The sequence below is a fragment of the Mauremys mutica genome, chromosome 5, assembly GCF_020497125.1.
Source record: "Mauremys mutica isolate MM-2020 ecotype Southern chromosome 5, ASM2049712v1, whole genome shotgun sequence".
Classification (NCBI taxonomy): Eukaryota; Metazoa; Chordata; order Testudines; family Geoemydidae; genus Mauremys; species Mauremys mutica.
Window position 1 is genome coordinate 142723429 of NC_059076.1, and position 19385 is coordinate 142742813.

Sequence of the window (19385 nt, forward strand, 5' to 3'; positions counted from 1 at the left end):
GGCGGCCCCCAGCCATGGCTCACTGGACTGGCTCCGCCCTCAGGTCAGTCCCGGGGAGCGCCCCGGATTTGGGGGAGCGGCAGGCAGCGCTCCTGTGGAGCATGGTGCTGTTGCCATGGCAAGCAGCTGGGCTAGGAGGTTCAAGGGTGGGGCCATGGGGGCAGTGAGCGGGGTGGGGGGGTTAGGGTGCCAACTGTCTATTTGCAGAAAACCCAGCACCCTTGCCCCGCCCCTTGCCCCATCCCTTCTGAGGTCACACACCCCAGGTCGCTCGCTTTCCCCCGCCTCGCTCACTTGCTCATTTTCAGTGGGCTGGGGCAGGGGATTGGGGTGCCGGAGGGGGTGAGGGCTCTGGCTGGGGGTGCGAGCTCTGGGGTGGGACCGGAGATGAGGGGCTTGAGGTGCAGGAGGGGCTCCAGGCTGAGGCAGAGGGTTGGGGCCCAAGGGGGGGTGAGGGCTCCGGCTGGGGGTGCAGGCTCTGGGGTGGGGCTGGGGATGAAGGGTTTGGGGTGCAGGAGAGGCTGGGGCAGGGGCAGGGGGTTGGGCACCAGAGAGGGTGCGGGCATCTCTCTCCGGCTCCTAGGCACAGGGGCAGCCACATGGCTCTGCATGTTGCCCAGGCCGTCAGGCACCGCCCCCTCAGCTCCCATTGGCTGTGGTTCCTGGCCAATGGGAGCAGCTGAGCTGAGCTGGGGGTGGGGGTAGTGTGTAGAGCCCCCATGGCTGCCCCTGCACCTAGGAGCCGGAGGGAGATGCCGGCAGCTTCCCGGGAGCCACGTGGAGCTGGGTAGGGAGCCTTAGGGCGTTCCGGTCGAAAACCGGACACCTGGCTACCGGTGGGCTTGGGGGTGGGGCATTGGGGGAGGCTTTGGTGCTGGGGGGGTCGAGAGTAGGGGGTTGAGGGCAGCTGGGGGGGTGTTTGGGGGTGTGAGTTGGAAATGGAGTGGCTGGAGGGTTGGGGTTTGTGTGTTTGGGAATCAGGGTAGCTGGTGGATTGGGGGTGTGAGTTCGGGAGGCGGCTGAGGGATTTGGGGGTCATGAGTAGGGGGTTAAAATCAGCTTGGGTTGTGGGTGTGGGAGGTGGGGGGGGGGGGCGGCTGGGTGTGTTGGGGATGGAGGTAGGTGGGGGGGAGTGGCTGTGTGTTTAGGGTGTGATGTGGGGATGGGGTGACTGGGGGATTGTATGTTGGGGATAGAGGTGGCTGAGGGGTTGGGTGGCACTGGAGATGTGGGCGGTTGGGGGTGTGATCTGGGGTGGTTCCTGGGGGTGTGAGTTGAGTAGTGGCTGTGGGTTTGGGAGTGTGAGTTGGGGATGGGATGGCTGGGGGGTGGCTGGGGGTTTGGGGAGGTGGGTTGGGGATTGGGTGGCTGGGGGTGTGAGCTGGGGGGTGGCTGAGGGGTTGGGGATCTGGGTTGGGGATTGGGTGGCTGGGGGTGTGAGCTGGGGGGTGGCTGTGGGTTTGGGGGGGTGGGTTGGGGATTGGGTGGCTGGGGGTGTGAGCTGGGGGGTGGCTGAGGGGTTGGGGATCTGGGTTGGGGATTGGGTGGCTGGGGGTGTGAGCTGGGGGGTGGCTGTGGGTTTGGGGGGGTGAGTTGGGGACGGGGTGGTTGGGGGTTGTGTTTGGGACGGCAGTGGATGGGGGGGTTGCGTGCAGTGGGGGTTGGTTGAGGAGCTGGGGGACAGGCACTGTGAGGAAGCTGGAGATTTGAGTGAGTCGGGGATGGATGTGTGTAGGAGCTGATGAGTCACTGGGGTAGTTCTGGGTCTGAGATATGCCGGCTAGCCTGTGGGTGGGTCTGGGGACTGTGATTGTGTAAGTGTGTCCGTGGGGTTGTGTGTTTACATGTCACAAATAAAGTTTCCCCTCTGCCCACTTCCCGAAGATAACCATTCCCGCTGTGAGATATTTCATCCTCTGTGCTTCAGGTGTTGTGGGGTCAACAGACACCAAACCACCGTATTTTCTCATGTCATTATTTATATTGCGCTCACACCTCAATTGTGTCTGGCCCCTTTGCGCTAGGTGCTGTATAGCGAGCAAATGACAGGCTCTCACCAAGGAGCTTAAAACCTAAAAGACAAGACTCAGAAGACAGGTCAGCAAAGCCAGCTCCTGTGGAGCTTCAGCCATTCAGTACATGATGTGTGGGATAACAATGGACCATTCATTTCTCTTCAGACCACACAGGTGTGCAGCAGGGAGAGACCTCAGATCTTTAGGCTTCACAATGCAGAGCCCTATCGATATCTATGTGGGGTTTCCAGTCAATATAATAGTCTTCCCTTCCTGTCCCAAATTGTGTAGTGTTGCTGTGCATTGTTAAATCAGCTGCTGCCTTTCAGAGATGGCTGCATTTCCCCCTTCCACTGCCTCCACCGCCCTCTCCAGATGAAAGGTCCTCTCAGGGGAAAGGGGCCATCATCATCTCCCCTTTAGCCCCCTGGAAGAGGCCCCAAAAATTAATACATGGAATCATAGAAGATCGGGGTTGGAAGGGACCTCAGGAGGTATCTAGTCCAACCCCCTGCTCAAAGCAGGACCAACACCAACTAAATCATCCCAGCCAGGCCAGGGCTTTGTCAAGCCTGACCTTAAAAAACCTCTAAGGATGGAGATTCCACCACCTCCCTAGGGAACCCATTCCAGTGCTTCACCACCCTCCTAGTGAAATAGTGCTTCCTAATATCCTGAGGACCTTTGCTCCTTGTTCAGCCCCAAGCCATTTTCCCCCGGGGTCTCTGGAAGCTGTGGCAATCGGAGGGTGAATCCCAAGTAACTGGAGAATGACTGGAAGCCAGAGCTATGGTTTTTCACTTGGGAGGAGACAATGTGCCCCTCCACTTAGTTAATTTTAAAAATTACTGAATTTCTAGTCACTTGGCACCTTTTTAAATTCAATTTAACTTGACGCAGGGCACTTTGAGGTTAGAAGAAAACCTCTGTTGCTTTGTGTGCATCCGATATGGAGCATAGCGGACCTTGCTGTCCAAAGGAACTGGCGGGCTGAAGCCAGCTTGTGTGGAGATTAACATGGAACATCTAAGGGACGATGACCTGCCCCTACTCATTAAGCTTAGCTCCGTGAGCACAATTCTAGGCCTTGCGCAGCAGTGAAGACGACGGTGGGCCAGACAGAGTGATGGGTCTGTGTGTCTGGTTCTCGTTTAGCGGCGCTCCCAGATCGGCCAGAGTCTGTAAGAAGTTGTATGGAGGAAAGTATGAGCATATGGCAGCCTCCGTGGGAAACCTGTACTGGCTCCAGGAATGTCTGCAGAAAGCTGAGTCGCCCAACCAAGCCGATATCAATGTAAATCCCGTTTGTTAAGTGACCGTCAGGCCGGTGACAGATGCCAGCCTGTTTGCTAACTGGGGAGACGGGCGTTCAGGCTCCCCTGGCCCATTCAGGCCTTGGTTTCTCCGCCAGAGTGACAACACGGGGCCCATTGTGATGGACAATTGTGATGCTGGTTTTGTGAGCTGGACACTTGTCTCTTAGCAACTGCTCTGAGACCCAGACTCATTGCAGCGTGGCACAGGGACTGAGCAGGGGAAGGGAGCCAGAAACTCCTGAGTTCTGTTTCCCCAGTAATACTCTCTGTGATCCTGGGCAAAACATTTGCCTTCTTTGTCTCTCAGTTCCTCCATCTGTAGAATTGGAATAATGCTTACCTACCCCACAGAGTTGTCGCAATTAATGTTTGCACAGCACTTGGAAGATATAACTAAAAAGGGTGTTTATAATCCAGTGATCTCAACCCCCCTTATAAAGATTAGAATAATTAGCCACATATTACAGATGGGGAAACTGAGGCACAATCACTTGCCCAAGTGAGTACAGTAAGTCAGTAGCAGAGCTGGGACGAGAACCCAGGTCACCTGATTCCACAGCCTGGGTGCAAGCTCCCTCACTGTTCTTACAAGCCCACCAGACACACTTCAGAAGAGAGCTTCCAGCTTTGAACTAGCAACCTAGAGGCAAAAGGTTCTGTGTACTAATCCTCTGAATCAATGGTTCTTCACTTGTGCTCTGCAGAGAGGTGGCTGCTCACTGGGGCTCTGATCTAGCAAACCATTCCCACTGAAGCCCCTTGCTTCCAGCGGCTAATTTTCTTTAAAACAGCTAAAAAATGCATAAATCCTTCGTTCTTCCAGGTGAACAACTGCTCTATGGCTGCCACAGGGATGTTATGGGCTCCAGTGGGAGCAGAGGTGGTCTGTACAGCTATGAGTGAGAGGGGCGGTATTCCCAAGATAGTCTCTGTTAAGATTTGATCTGCCGTTTAAGACACTCGCTGTGAGCCATGCAGGCCTCAGTCCCATCTTTTGTCCTGCTTCCAATTACATCAAGGAACTGTTATCTAATGGGAATTTATTCTGTGGCATCTGGGCGCTCAGCACCTCTGAAAAATCAGGCTAGCTGTTTAGGGCCGGATTTTTAAAGATATTTAGGCACCTCCAGATGGAGATGGGTGCTGCATGGGATTTTCAAAAGCCCCTAGGTGCCTCATGCCCATGAGACTCAGTGAAACTTAGTTTCAGAGTAGCAGCCGTGTTAGTCTGTACCTGCAAAAAGAACAGGAGTATTTGTGGCACCTTAGAGACGAACAAATATATACGCTCAAGTAAATTTGTTACTCTCTAAGGTGCCACAAGCACCCCTGTTATTTTAGTGAGACTTAGGTGTCTCGGTGCTTTTGAAAATCCTACCATGCACCTCTGAAAGGCACCCAAATACCTTTAAAAATCTGTCCCTTTGTTTCCAATGGTAGACACCCAAGTTTGAAAATTGTATTCCCCAGAGCTCTGCCAAGCTGAACCCTACCTAGGGTGACCAGACAGCAAATGTGAAAAATTGGGACAGGGGGTCAGGGGTAATAGGAGCCTATACAAGAAAAAGACCCCAAAATCAGGACTGTCCCTATAAAATCGGGACATCTGGTCACCCTAACCCTGCCATACCTGCTCAGAAATTCCCTATATGTGCAGATGAAATTTTTTCTACTGTTTACACAGTCAGCATGTCACAGAGTAGGGAAGTTAACAGACTCTTCTATCCAGCTGAAGCGAGGTGGCCAGCTCATAGAATGCCACATTCAACTCTGGGATCTTTATTGCCAGAAAAAATGTTATGTAAATTGGAGGGAATTTCAGAGAAAAAGCAACCTAAATAATTAAGGGGCTAGATGGATTGAGAATATGTAAATAACTGACTCTGTATAGCTGAGAGACAACTCAGAGAGGAACATAACTGTGTGTCTATCTTTGAAGGGTGTAATTGCCAAAGAGGCAGAGGAATTGTTTGGGTAACGCAGGGGCTATAAATAGGAGAAATGGAACGGCACTGAGACAGTCAGCCTAAATTCACCCATCAGGGAGGACTTCCTGACAATCAAACCTGTAGCCATTGAATTAAATCTCCCAAGAGAAGCCCCAGCACTTGAGACATAAACCAGGGACCGTCAATTATTTTTTTGTCAAGGCTCAAATTTCTTGGTCAAAAGGTGTAGTCAAGGTCCAGACTCCAGAGCAGATATTTTAAAAATAACAATAATGATAATAAGTAAATAAAAAGATTTTGGGGTTCATTCAAAAGCGTCTGGTGGTCCGGATTTGGCCGTGGTCCACCTGTTAACTACCCCTGCTCTAGACACTAGATTAGATGAGAAATACTAGCAAATAAACTGTAAGGAACCATCCAGCGCTGTCCAGGTTGCAGTGAGGTTAACATGGATTTCAGTGGGATTTGTGCTTGAAAACCAATGGCACGATACTGCCCCACAAGATGGACAATAGGAGTTACTAGTTGGGGGTTTCCATATGTAAGTGCTGTGGTCTTTTTGCCCAAAGGACAATGGAACCTCCTTGCCGTGGGAAGTATTCTTCCCGCCGTGCTCCTGCCTGCGAAGGAGAATGTAACTGACGGAGTTCTAGTCTTCATGGCAGCCACAGTGAATTAGCCAGAAAGATTCTCTGGTTTGTTTCATGCACGGCTTGATTGCAGTGTGCAATTCAGGCACTGCACGTCTAGTCGGGGCCTGATCGAAAGCCCGTTGCAGTCACTGGAAAGCTTTGCATTGACTTCAGTGGGCTTTGGATCAGGCCCCTAGTGCGAGATGTAATTTCATTGAGAGACGAGGTATCTGAGTGTGACTCTTCGAAGCCAAACGCTTGGAGCTTGAGCTCCAGATCACAGGCTTGCTTACAAACGGGCCCCTCCGACAGCACCGCTGAACGGAAGGAGCTGGGACTTAGCAGCCTTTTTGATCCGCGCTCATGCAGAATAAATGCAGTCATTTAGCTGAGAGCACAGTCCTATTAAGTGCTTCCTCCTTTGCCACCAAATGTTCCCACTGTGAAAATTAGGGCTGCTTTCACTGCACCAACGCAACGGTGACATGACCGCGGGAATCAACTGCACTCAGCCCAAGGCTGTGTTTGTCCTGAGCGTCTGGTGACAAATAAAACAATTCAGCTTCGCTCTTGGGATCTTTGCTTGTCAGCAGAAACCAGACAAAACAATACGACTGCTTCATGAAAGGGCCTGATCCTGCCAAGGGCTTCCTGTGAGATGCCAAGTGTCCTCAACTTCCCTTGACTGGAGCAAAAGGTGTTCAGCACCATACAGGATTGGGCCCTATTGTGAGAGGACAGATGTAGCCCCTGTTTCCGCTGAAGATATTGGAAAGATTCCAACTGACTTCGGAAGATCAGGATCACGCCCTTGATGATAATGCTCAAGAATCAATAACCATTCCCCGGCCTAACTGGCTGAATGTAAAACTTTTTAAAAGACACTATCAGGGTAGGGCCTGATCCTGAGAAATGCTAGGCACCTGTAATCCCCATTGAAATAAATGGGAATTGCAGGGCTCAGCTCCACTCAGGACCAGACCCTTCGGTCCCCGATCCTGCAACTGGATCCACACAGCCGGATCTCTGCACCTGTACAAAGCCCAAGTGGGGATCCGCGTGAGTGCCCTGTTCTCCCTGACACAGGCCTGGTTGCAAAATTGGGACATTAGCTTGTGGTGACACAAATGAGTGAGAGTGGGTGGGTTTAAAAACCCTATGGAGAATAGAAATGTTTCAGGAAACAAAAAATATAGTGAGGGGGTATTTAAACATTTCCCTGCAGTGTGTCCTGCAAGTAAACGAATAGGCACTGAAGTGAAATTGACTGGACACAAGTAGAACTGATGGGTCTACTTTCACTGGCACAGAAAGATGAAAAGTAAATCTGGATTTGTATTTTGTCACTCTTTCCGGTTCAGTAAGCTACGGTATTTAAAGTAACACCTGAAAAGACAGGCATCTTAAATAATATAGAGTTTCATGTTGAGTATCTACCTTTAATCCTTTAGTAAAATGACATCTCTTCTTAATGTGTGTTTTCTCCATGCACCTGCCCCCCAAACTTGGCAACATTTCTGGGTGCTTCAAAAACAAGAGGAAATTTGGGTATTTTTAGGACTATTTTTGTAAACTACTGATTTCTAGGGTTAATACCCTGTATGTAGTGTCACACCTGTAATGAAATAATGCCTCTATACATGTCGTTGTGTAACACGTGGGCCTAGTACATGTGAGCATCATGCCCTCTAGTGGTTGTCCTGAGTAATTATAATAACCTTATACATCTTCACAATTAGAAGCAGTTTGGTGCAGGTGATAAAGATGTGTGTGTCGGTGTTGACAGTGGCCACTGAAAAGTATAAAGACACACACACACACACACACACACATCTAGTATGTCAATAAAACATTGGGATACAGACACTTGTTACATTTCAGATACCGTTTCTGTTGTAACCCTCCATTCTCAATTACTTACAATCACTGGTCCTCAAAATAAATAAATAAATAACAAACATACACCACTACACCAAGAAGGTAGGAAAATATTATTAGCCCCCGGGGGAGAAACTGAGGCACAGAAAGACAGTGTGACTCTCCCAACCTCACAGAAGGAGTTACTGTCGGAGCCAAAATTAGAATCCAGGAGGAGCTTTTGTGCTCAGAACATTAGCCCCCACTTCTCTGGTATGAAAAGCATCCCCGTTAGAGTGGATTAGTTAGAGTACAAGTCTGAATTTAGAATTGTCCGTTGCCTCCTCCTCCCTGCTAGGGCTTCTCAGCCATCCATCTAGCAGCTCTACACGGCCGGCTGGAGTGCCTGAAACTGGTAGTCGAAAAGTTTGAGGTTGATGTGAACTTGGCCAGTCTGACAGGATGGACCCCCATTCACCTGGTGATGAACAAGGAGAGTGGCCCCAGGGCATTGGCGTGTTTGCAGTACCTCATTGGAAAGGGGGCAGACATCAATATGTGAGTGATGGCTTGAGACTCCCTAACGCTTTACCTCATCTGAATGGGGTTTTCCCTTTTAATTTGTGTGGCTTTAATGCCCTTTAAAGATGCTGGCTTGGCAGCCCTGGAGGCTGAAGTCCTGTGTTGATTCTCAGAATAGGTACAGCACAGGAAGTTGTAGTGTAAATTTCCAGCACACCATCATAAGGTACCTCAATCCTGACCTGAAGAGAGGAGCGAAAAGTTGAGTCTCCATAATCCATTCTTCCTTTGCTCTCTCTGCTGTATCTGCCACTGAGGAGGCCTATTTGGAAGGGGATTTCTATCAGCTAGGAACATTCAGTCACTTCCCATCCGTGCAGGCCACCCAAAAAGTGATTTCCAGTCACTAGCAATGCAAGCCGCATTAAAACCAGAGCCTCTGTGTGAAAGGCACTCTGCCTCATTACCAAAGTCCTGAACCAGCCATCCACCTGGACTGAGTTGAGACTTGGAGCCACCAACTTGAAAAGAGTTTGGTTGTAATTAGAAGAGATTCGCCTGCAGGCCTGGCCAAAATTCTCCCTATCCAAACTCTGTTAAAAAAAATAAGGGGCTTGAAATCCTGTAGTGGTGGGGGATGGACTGGAGGGGACCTGTAGTTGTCTTTCATCACCGACCACCATAACTGGTTTGTTCTGTAATGCCACATGAAAGGAGATACTCTCTGAAGAACTCAGGGGCAGCCTCTCGGAAATCGGGACTAGAATTCGGAATGACAGTCTGTTTTTCAGTCAGAACCAGGGCGGAACGTCGCCACTTCACAAGGCAGCCAGTGAAGGACGCCTCAACTGCATCATTGAACTGGTCAAGGCTGGAGCTGATGTCCATGCCAAGGACGCAGAGGGGCAGCAGCCCATTGACCTCTGCAGGATATGGGCCCACAGGAGCTGTGCTAGGTGAGCGCTGCACACCAAATGATGGCTGACTCAGAGTTTCCAGCTACAATACTGGTTAATAGAATCATGAAATATCAGGGTTGGAAGAGACCTCAGGTCATCTAGTTCAACCCCCGTGCTCAAAGCAGGACCAACCTCATAAGAACGTACATAAGAACATAAGAATGGCCAGACTGGGTCAGACCAAAGGTCCATCCAGCCCAGTATCCTGTCTACCGACAGTGGCCAATGCCAGGTGCCCCAGAGGGAGTGAACCTAACAGACAATGATCAAGTGATCTCTCTCCTGCCATCCATCTCCATCCTCTGACAAACAGAGGCTAGGGACACCATTCCTTACCCATCCTGGCTAATAGCCATTAATGGACTTAACCTCCATGAATTTATCCAGTTCTCTTTTAAACCCTGTTACAGCCCTGGCCTTCACAACCTCCTCAGGCAAGGAGTTCCACAAGTTGACTGTGCGCTGCGTGAAGAACTTCCTTTTATTTGTTTTAAACTTGCTGCTTATTAATTTCATTTGGTGGCCCCTAGTTCTTGTATTATGGGAACAAGTAAATAACTTTTCCTTATTCACTTTCTCCACACCACTCATGATTTTATAGACCTCTATCATATCCCCCCTTAGTCTCCTCTTTTCCAAGCTGAAGAGTCCTGGCCTCTTTAATCTCTCCTCATATGGGACCCGTTCCAAACCCCTAATCAGTTTAGTTGCCCTTCTCTGAACCGTTTCAAATCCCAGTGTATCTTTTTTGAGATGAGGAGACCACTCCAACTAAATCACTCAAGGTGGGCCTGAAAAAACCTTAAAAAAACAGCTAAGGCGCAACCAGCTGTGGGTGTAACAACATGAACTGATAACCAACAGTGGGAAAATAAACACATTTGTAGTACGTACTTTAAACATGGGGGAACCTGCGGGAGGTGACAGTGGAGAAAAAACACTGGCTACAGCCCCACCAAGGCCACATCTACCCTAAAAAATGTACTTAAGATAGTTATGTCCAAGACTGACCACGAAGGGCTACAAAGGGATCTCACTAAACTAGGTGACTGGGCAACAAAATGGCAGGTAAAATTGAGTGTTGATAAGTGCAAAGTAACGCACATTGGAAAGAATAACCCCAACTGTACCTTCAAAATGATGGGTCTAAATTAGCTGTTACCACTTAAGAAATAGATCTTGGAGTCCCTGTGGATAGTTCTTTGGAAACATCCAATGTGCAGCAGCAGTCAAAGAAACGAACAGAATGTTAGGCACCATTCGGAAAGGGATAGATAATCAAACCGAAAATATCATAATGCCGCTGTGTAAATCCATGGTACTTTGAATATTGCATGCAGTTCTGGTTGCTCCATCTCCAAAAAGATCTATTTGAATTATACAGAGAAGGGCAACAAAAATGATTAGGGGTATGCAACAACTTCCATATGAGGCGAGATTAAAAAGACTGGGACTGTTCATTTTAGAAGAGAGATGACTAAAGGGGGATATGATAAAGGTCTATAAAATCATGAATGGTGTGGGGAAAGTTTTATTTACCCCTTCACGTAGCACGAGAACTAGGGATCATTCAATGAAATTAACAGGCAGCGGGATTAAGACAAACAGAAAGAAGTATTTCTTCACACAATGTGCCATTAACCTGTGGAACTCATTGCCAGGGGATGCTGTGAAGGCCAAAAATATAACTGGGTTCAAATATAAATTAGATAAGTTCATGGAGGACAAGTCTATCAACGTCTATTAGCCAAGATGGTCAGGGATGCAACCCCATGCCCTGGGTGTCCCTAAACCTCTGACTGTCAGATGCTGGGGCTGGACGGATGGATCACTCAATAACCACCCTGTTCTGTTCGTTCCCTATGATGCGTCTGGCACTAGCCACTATCAGAAGACAGGATACTGGGCTAGATAAACCTTTGGTCTGACCCACTATGACCATTCTTATGGCCTCTAAAGACAGGAGGTTGCCTGATAAGGGTGGACATGTTCCTTTGTAATTAAACCTTGCAAGACCCTTGTGACATAGGGTAGTATTGGATTAAGAGATTTTAAAGCCAGAAGGGATCATTTTGATCACCTAGTCTGACCTGTACAATGCAGGCTAGAGACTGCCACACAGTGGTTCCTTCATCTAGCTCATAAACATAGCACAGCTTTTCGAAATAAAACCAGCCTTGATGTAAACACAGCAAGGAATGGACAGTGGACTATGTCCCTAGGTAAACTGTTCCAATGGTTTCTTACCCTCGCTGTTAAAAATCAGTCTGTCTGTCTCGCTTCAGCCATTGAGCATATGATGACATTTTCTACTAGATTAAAGGGCAGTCTGGCTTCAGGGGATAATATTACTGCTGTACTCAAATGTCCCAGCGGGACTAGGAAATGCTACCAAATGCATTTGATATAAGCCACCCTACAAGAAAATGCATGAGAGAGAAATATCCTTTTTTGAAACCAGACAAGGGGCAAATCTTTGCTTTACCCAAAGGAGACGCTCCAATGACTCCAACGGGACTAAGCCTTCGGGTAGGGCAGGCAGGGCTGGTCCTGTTCTAACAGCTTTGGGGTTTAGCGTTTTAGATTTGTTTGTGGTATTAAACCTCCACAGATGAAATTACTTAAAAGCTGACTGGTCTGTAATTCTCCAGGTTCCTGACTGATGCCATGTGGAAAATAGATAAGCGCAATTTTGCACGTGAAATGCACAAGCTGAACCAACTCAAAAGTAAATGTCAGCGCTCTGAACAAAACTTCTGGAAGATAGAGAAGGTAAGATCACCATGGCTGTAGCACCGGCACAGCCAGGGCCTCTCCTGACCATTTTTGGTTTCTAGTTAAAATAAAAGGTCTTTTGCTGGCCTTGTTGCCAACTAGCAACCTAAAAGGTCGTTGGGGTGGAAAAGACTATTAATGCCCAGCTAGTTCAGCCCCTCAGCAGCACTGGTCCCTGTGAGAACTTCTCCAGCGCTCCAGGAGTTCAAGCACTCAACTGTGAGGGCGCTACCCCTTGGCAAACTGTGCCCCAGCCCACTGAATCGGAGGGCAAGTCTGCACTACAAAATGGAGATCTCTCAGTTATGTCAGCGCACAGCCACCACAGTCATTAATTCCTTTTGCATGTCCACGCTACACTCCTGGTGTCGACAGTGCGCATCCTCGCCAGGAGCGCCTGCGCCCATTGAACTCCGCGTGGGGCATTGTGGGACGGCTTCCGAAAGGCAGCAACAGTTGACATAAGCAACCCAGTGTCCACACTGACGCTGCGTTGACATAACTACATCGACCTAAGCGCTCCACCTCTCGCGGAGGTGGAGTTAGGAAGGCGGTGTAGTGGGCGAGTTAAATCAGTGGGAGCGACATTTTAGTGTAGTCGCTTCCAGAGTTAGGTCCACGTAAGCTGCCGTATGGCGACCTAACAGTGTAGCGTAGATAAGGCCTAAGCTGGAAGAGACTTCTTAGGTCACCGCCAGGTAGGCTGGTTCCCTGTTTTACCATGTCCATTTCTAAATATGCTTCCTGCCCTTCTGCTGCCTAACAAATCTCATTGTCCGGAACCTTTTCCTGTTACTCAGTTGAAGTTTCCCCTTTCCTGATCTCATTCCATTGCGCCTCATTTTACCCATTCACTACTGGACTAATTCTTCCCCCTTTTTCGTTACACACGCCAAAGACTCACAAAACCAGCATTGCCTGCTCCCTCCTGAATCTTATGCCCGAGGGCCAGAAGGAGCGTGAGATATGCTTGTCTCGGTGTTCATATGTAGCTGAGGCTGCATCTCCCTGCAAGCTAGGGGCATGTGCTCCCTGCTACCACTAGTAGAATAGCAGTGTAGCCATGGGAGCGTGTGCAGTGGCAGTGGAGGCACAGCTTAGCCACGCTCCGTGCCCCCAGGTGGGTTCATACTCAGCACGGCGGAGATGCACTTCCACTGCCGCTACTCGTGCCACGCTGCTGTTTACTCGTGCGAGCTTGACGAGAGCTAGCAGGAGTGTGTGCACACGAGCAGGGCTCACACCCCTCGCCCGGCGGGTAGAGTTCTCCTGAGACCAGGTGGCGCACTCTGCCTCAGGAGGGAGGAGGTAGCTTGCTTCATTCAGCCAGGATGCCTCAGTGCCCATTCAGCAGAAGCACGCACCGACTCCGTCCCATCCACTAGCCCAGGACTCCTTGACCCCTAGGGTGTCAGCAAGAATGCAGGAGTGGGATGAGCCACTGTGTGACACTAGCCAAACCCACCCTAGAACAGCCAACAGCTATTTCCACACACACATCTGGTTTCAGTCCATGGGCATTTTCCAATTAAAAAAGCATGTAGTCAAACAATTCCCCATCAGCTCTACATAGCATGCAGGGGAGAGCTGCACTGTGGCTGCCCCTGCTCTGTAAGAATCCATGCCACATCAATTTGCATAGAGATGTCACCTGGCCTAGCTGAGAGTCAGATTTGAGGATGAAAGTTAGTCATGGGCTTAATTGCGTTATGGGTGAATCATGCCTCCAGGGCCACAACCCACAAGCAAAGCTGCAGCTGCTGTTTGCTGACTACAGGCTAGACTGGTTATAGGAATATACTGTCTAAATCTGTCCAGTCAGCTTAATATCAGAGAGATCTTCTGTCAAGGGGATGCTGTGCCTATCAGGAAGCTGATGGATTCCGTTAGCTAATAGGTCTGTTCCACCATGGCTGCAGAGGTCTGGCTAGCTTTTCTGTCGCTTCTCAGGACTGTCGTTTACTCTGTACAACACCCAGCGCAAAGCATAGGTCCTCTGGTTATAGATTCATAGATTCCAAGGCTGGAAGGGACCACTGTGGTAGCCGGACCTAGTCAGACTACTGCGTAACACAGGCCAGAGAACTCCCCCAAAATAATTCCTAGAGCCGAGCTTTTTAGAAAAACATCCCATCTTGAAAAAGCAGCAAAGAGTCTTGTGGCACCTTATAGACTAACAGACGTTTTGGAGCATGAGCTTTCGTGGGTGAATACCCACTTCGTCGGATGCAGCATCCGACGAAGTGGGTATTCACCCACGAAAGCTCATGCTCCAAAACGTCCGTTAGTCAATAAGGTGACACAAGACTCTCTGCTGCTTTTACAGATCCAGACTAACACGGCTACCCCTCTGATACTTAATCCCATCTTGATTTAAACATTGTCAGTGATAGAGGATCCACCGCAACCCCCAAATCTTTTTCAGTGTCACTGCTTCCCGGGTGATGGTCCCCCATCTTGTAAATATGGCTGACATACTTTGGTCCTAGATATATACATTTATATTTAGCTGTATGAAAAAGTGTATTGTTTGCTTGTGCCCAGTTTACCGAATTATCCAGATCGCACTAAATCAGTGATCTGTCCTCTCTATTTACCACTCCCCCAATTTGTATCATCTGCAAACTTTATTAATATGAGGATTTTATGTTTTCTTCCAAGTCATTGATAATAATGTTAAATAGCTTAGGGCCAAGAACCATCCCCATGGGACCTCAGTGGATACATATCCACTCAGTGACAATTCCCCATCTACAGTTACATTTTGAGATCGGTCACTTAGCCAGTTTTTAATCCATGTAATGTGTGCCATGTTCATTTTATAGAATTATAGGTTTTTAATGAAAATGGCATGCAGTGTCAAGTCAAAGGCTTTACAGAAGTCTATTACATCAGCACTGTTACTTTTATCAACCAACTTGTAATCTCATAAAGAAAATCAAGTTAGTTAGATAGGAGCTGTATTCTATAAACCCATGCTGATTTGCATTAATTACATTACTCTCCTTGAATTCTTTATTAATCAAATCCTGTATCAGCCACTCCATTATCTTGCTCAGGATCAATGTCAGGCTGACAGGCCTAAAATTACTTGAGTCGTCCCATTTACTCTTTCTAAAAATTGGCACAACATTCATGTTCTTCCAGTCTTCCCCTGTGCTCCAATACTTATTGAAAATCAACATTAACGGTCCGGCAAGCTCATCAACCAGCTCTTTTAAAACCCTTGGATGCAAGTTATCTGGACCTGCTGATATAAAAATGTCCAGCTTGAGTAGCTTCTGTTTAACATCCTCCAGATGGAATGGAAAGAGTGTTAACATCACCGTCTGATGAGACTACACCATCTGTTTTTCTTCCAAATACAGAACAGAAATATTTATTGAATGGCTTCTGCCTTTTCTGCATTATTATTGATAACTCTACCCTGTCCACCTAGTAATGGGCCAATTCCATGGTCAGGATTCTTTTTGTTCCTAGTATATTTCAAAAATGTACTTATTGTCCTTAACTCTGCTGGCAGTGGGGCAGCAGAACTAGTTGATGACATCAAGAAGGCAGAGGTGTTTAATGCCTGTTTGGCTTGAGTCTTCACTAAAAAGGTAACCAGTGACCAGATAATATGAACTGTGTTGACTAACAAGAGGGAAGGAACCCAGGCCAAAATAGGGAAAGAAGAGATTAAAGAATATTTAGATAAATTAGATGCATGAAAGTCAGCAGGGCCTGAAGAAATTCATCCTAGGGGACTTAAGGAACTAACTGAAGCAATCTCAGAGTCATTAGCAATGATCTTTGAGAACTCCTGGAGGACAGATGAAGACCCAGAGAACCTCCTGAGGTCCCTTCCAACCCTGAGATTCTATGAACTGGACAAGGGCAAACATGGCACTTATTTAAAGGGGGAACAAAGACGACCCAGAGGGATTGTAGACCAGTCAGTCTAACTTCAATACTTGAAACGATGCTAAACAAATGATTAACCAGTCATTCTGTAAGCACCTAGAGGATAATAGGGTTATAAGGAATAGCCAATAGGAATTTGTCAAGAACAAATCACGCCAAACAACCCTAATTTCCTCCTTTGACGGGGTCGCTGGCCTAGTGGATGGGAGAAGCAGTAGATGTGATACAGCTTGATTTTAGTCAGGCTTTTCACACATGATACTCTCATATGCAAACAAGGGAACTGTGGGCTAGATGAAATTACTGTAAGGCGGGCGCACAACTGGTTGAAAGACCAACTCAAAGAGCAGTTATCAATGGTTCGCTGTCACACTAGGAAGGCATATTTAGTGGCATAATTTCATCAATGACTCAGTTAATGGAGTGGAGAGAACACTTACAAAATTTGTGGATGATCCCAAGACGGGAAGGTTGCAAGCACTTTGGAGGACAAGATTAGAGTTCAAAACGACCTTGACAAATTAGAAAATTTGACTGAACTCAACATGCTGAAATCCAATAAAGACCGTGCAAAGTACTTCATGTAGGAAGGAAAAATCGAACGCACAGCTACAAACTGGGGAATAAGGGGCTAGGTGGCAGCACTGCTGGAAAGAGTCTGTGGGTTAGAGTGGATCATAAATTGAACATGAGCCAACGGTGTGATGCAGTTGCAAAAAAGGCTGTCGTCATTCTGGGGGATGTTAACAGGAATGTTTTATTTGAGAGACAGGAGGTAATTGTCCCGCTCTACTCGGCACTGGTGAGGCCTCAGCTGGAGCCCTGTGTCCAGTTCTGGGTGTCACGCTTGAGAAAAGATAAATTGGAGAGTCCAGAGAGAGCAAGAAAAATGAAAGGTTTCGAAAACCTGACCGATGAGGAAAGGTTAAAAACACTGAGCATGTTTAGTCTTGAGGAAAGAAGAGTGGAAGGAATGGGGGGAACCTCGTAACAGTCTTCACGGTAAGGGCTGTTATAAAGCGGATGGTGATCAACTGTCCTCCACGTCCACTGCAACCACGATTTGGGGACTTCAATAACTCAGACATAGGTTAGGGGTTTGTTACAGGAGTGGGTGGGTGAGATTCTATGGCCTGCATTGTGCAGGAGGTCAGACTAGATGATCATAATGGTCCCTTCTGACCTTAGAGTCTATAAGATTATGAAGAGCTTTGATCTATAGAAGAAATAGGGGTTATGATGTTTATATTGCCAATGGCTTTTCAATGCTTTAAGCTGTTTGAAGGACCACAACAATCAGGGCCGGCTCCAGGGTTTTTGCCGCCCCAAGTGGCGGGGGGAAGCCACGGTCGTGATCAGCGGCAGCTCCACCGCTCCGCTTTCTTCTTCGGCGGCAATTCGGCGACAGGTCCTTCCCTCCGAGAGGGACCCGAGGGACCCGCCACCGAATTGCCACCAAAGAGCCCGACATGCCACCCCTTCCCCGTGGCCACCCCAAGCACCTGCTTGCTGGGCTGGTGCCTGGAGCCGGCCCTGACGACAATGCTAAGATCTCATCTCCTCGTGGTATTTCCACCAGGCAGGAGAAAGACCCAGGCCATGATCTTTGGTTTGAGTCGCATCGGGTACCTTTTCTCATGGCATTTTGGACCTAGTGATGAGACATTAAAACCCTGTGAAAATGTAAATACAAATCAGTGAATCACAAAGCCCCGGCCCAGCCCTGCACCTCCACCTGCTGCCCTAGTGACATCCAAGTCATTTCCTTGGACTGCTCAGATCTGTTCATGAGTGTGACTCCCCTGATGCTAAAACCCTCTAGATCAGGAGTTGTCCTAGCCTCATTTGCGTAGGCAGCCAGAGGGAAGCCCTTAGAGCAGATCCTGCTGAGATATTTGCCTACTTTCACCGGGGCTGCAGTTGACTCTTTAGACACACTACTCATTTCGCCCCCCTGCAATGCATCGCCCCTAGGGTGGAACGCAGCAGCTGCTTCCGAGCACATGCTGACACGACCCGAGAGTTCAGGACAGGAATTGAACACTATGCCCCCAGGAAACCAGAGGGGGAATTTTTAGGTAGGCAAAATATTAACATGAGCTGGAATGTGGCCAGAACCCAGGACACTGAATTAACATTACAGCTAAGGAAGAAGGCAGCTGCAGCATCAGTGTCATTCAGCACTGATTCAGAGGAAAGACCTCCCCCTACCAAATCACGTTTAGAAAACACCTGCCAGGCATTCTGGCTCCTTAACACGTTTTAACCTAATATGGCCTGGACTGGACGACAAATGTTCTATCTAATGACACAGGACTGACTTAGTTGTGTGTGTGTTTATTACAGAGGGAGCAGGACTTGTTGAATACAGTGGCATTTTCTAACTGGCTTAGACTGAAGCAGCAACAGCAGTTGCCTGACTCTGCTAAAAGGATGCATTTGCCCGAGGACAGAGCGAAGCTGGATGCTGTCCCCAAGAAGGAAGTGGCTAAAATACCTCCTGGAGAAAAAAAAATCAGCGTACAGGCCAAGCGTGGAGCTCCGGTTAAAGGGGAACCTGCTCAGCCCCCCACTACGAAATCACAGCGAGCGTGGAATGGCAGCGTCAATCCATCCTCTCCTCTGGTGACAAACATATTCCGACCTACAACAATCCGGCTGGGCACCAACCCTGAGGCCTGTGGGGATCACGACTTCAGCTCCTTCTTGTTTCTCTCCAAGGACTCGCACGGCCAGCCGGTGATCGAAATGGCTTACGATGGCAGACTCTCCCCCGTCCCCCACCTGCCCTATGAAGTGATCGAGAGGAGCCTGTTCCCCCACGCTCGGCCCAGCAGAGTAACGATGCCGCAGGGATTTAAACCCACACACATCTTCGATGTGAAAAGGAAGCGGCTCCCGAGCCTGGAGCACCGGTGGACGGACGAAATGGCTGTGAGCTTGCGGGAAACCCTGGACCCAGCATTCAGAGCTACGCTAAAGGATCACCTCTCTGCAATCAACCACAGCAGCTAGAACTTCCATCGGCAAAACCAGGGCTTCATCCTGCGAGGCGCTGAGCCCCCTCCAACTCCCACTGACGTCAGTGAGGAGCGGAGGGTGCTCAGCACCTCAATGGATCAGCCCTCATACGGATACCCTCCCCCCACTTCCATGCTGCCTTTTTCTGACTCTTGGCTTTTGAATATTCCACTTAAAATGGCTTTGACTGGCATAACCCAGCTATGTGACTTCCTGAGCTGGAGCAGGTAAGGAGTCGGTATCACTAACACCCAAAGTGCCTTATGATCATAAGAGAACTAGCCAAGAAAACACTAGCTCAAAGATATCAGCCATTTAAACTAGGACATGCATTAAACCTACTGCTCTTCTGTGCTAAAGCCTGGTGTCCTTGCTCACCAATACAACTGAATTCCGGGTGTTTGGGGATTACCGGGCTGATGTCTCCAGAACC

General features: G+C 48.5%; 1 protein-coding gene across 1 annotated transcript; it reads left to right on the forward strand.

Moving 5' to 3' along the window:
- Positions 1-733: 733 nt before the first annotated feature.
- On the forward strand, positions 734-18946 carry LOC123371820 (ankyrin repeat domain-containing protein 53-like). The gene is made up of 6 exons (XM_045019678.1): positions 734-787; positions 3171-3309; positions 8128-8327; positions 9083-9247; positions 11902-12022; positions 18278-18946. The coding sequence occupies exons 1-6, from the start codon at positions 753-755 to the stop codon at positions 18944-18946; spliced, it is 1329 nt and encodes a 442-aa protein (XP_044875613.1). The 5' UTR covers positions 734-752.
- The last annotated feature ends 439 nt before the right edge of the window (positions 18947-19385 follow it).

Excerpts from the sequence above, each read along its gene's own strand:
- LOC123371820 (XM_045019678.1), top strand. The coding sequence starts at position 753 with ATGCCGGCAGCTTCCCGGGAGCCACGTGGAGCTGG. Across the intron at positions 788-3,170 it reads CGGGAGCCACGTGGAGCTGG|CGGCGCTCCCAGATCGGCCA; the intron begins GTAGGGAGCCTT and ends GTTCTCGTTTAG. Across the intron at positions 12,023-18,277 it reads ACTTCTGGAAGATAGAGAAG|AGGGAGCAGGACTTGTTGAA; the intron begins GTAAGATCACCA and ends TGTTTATTACAG.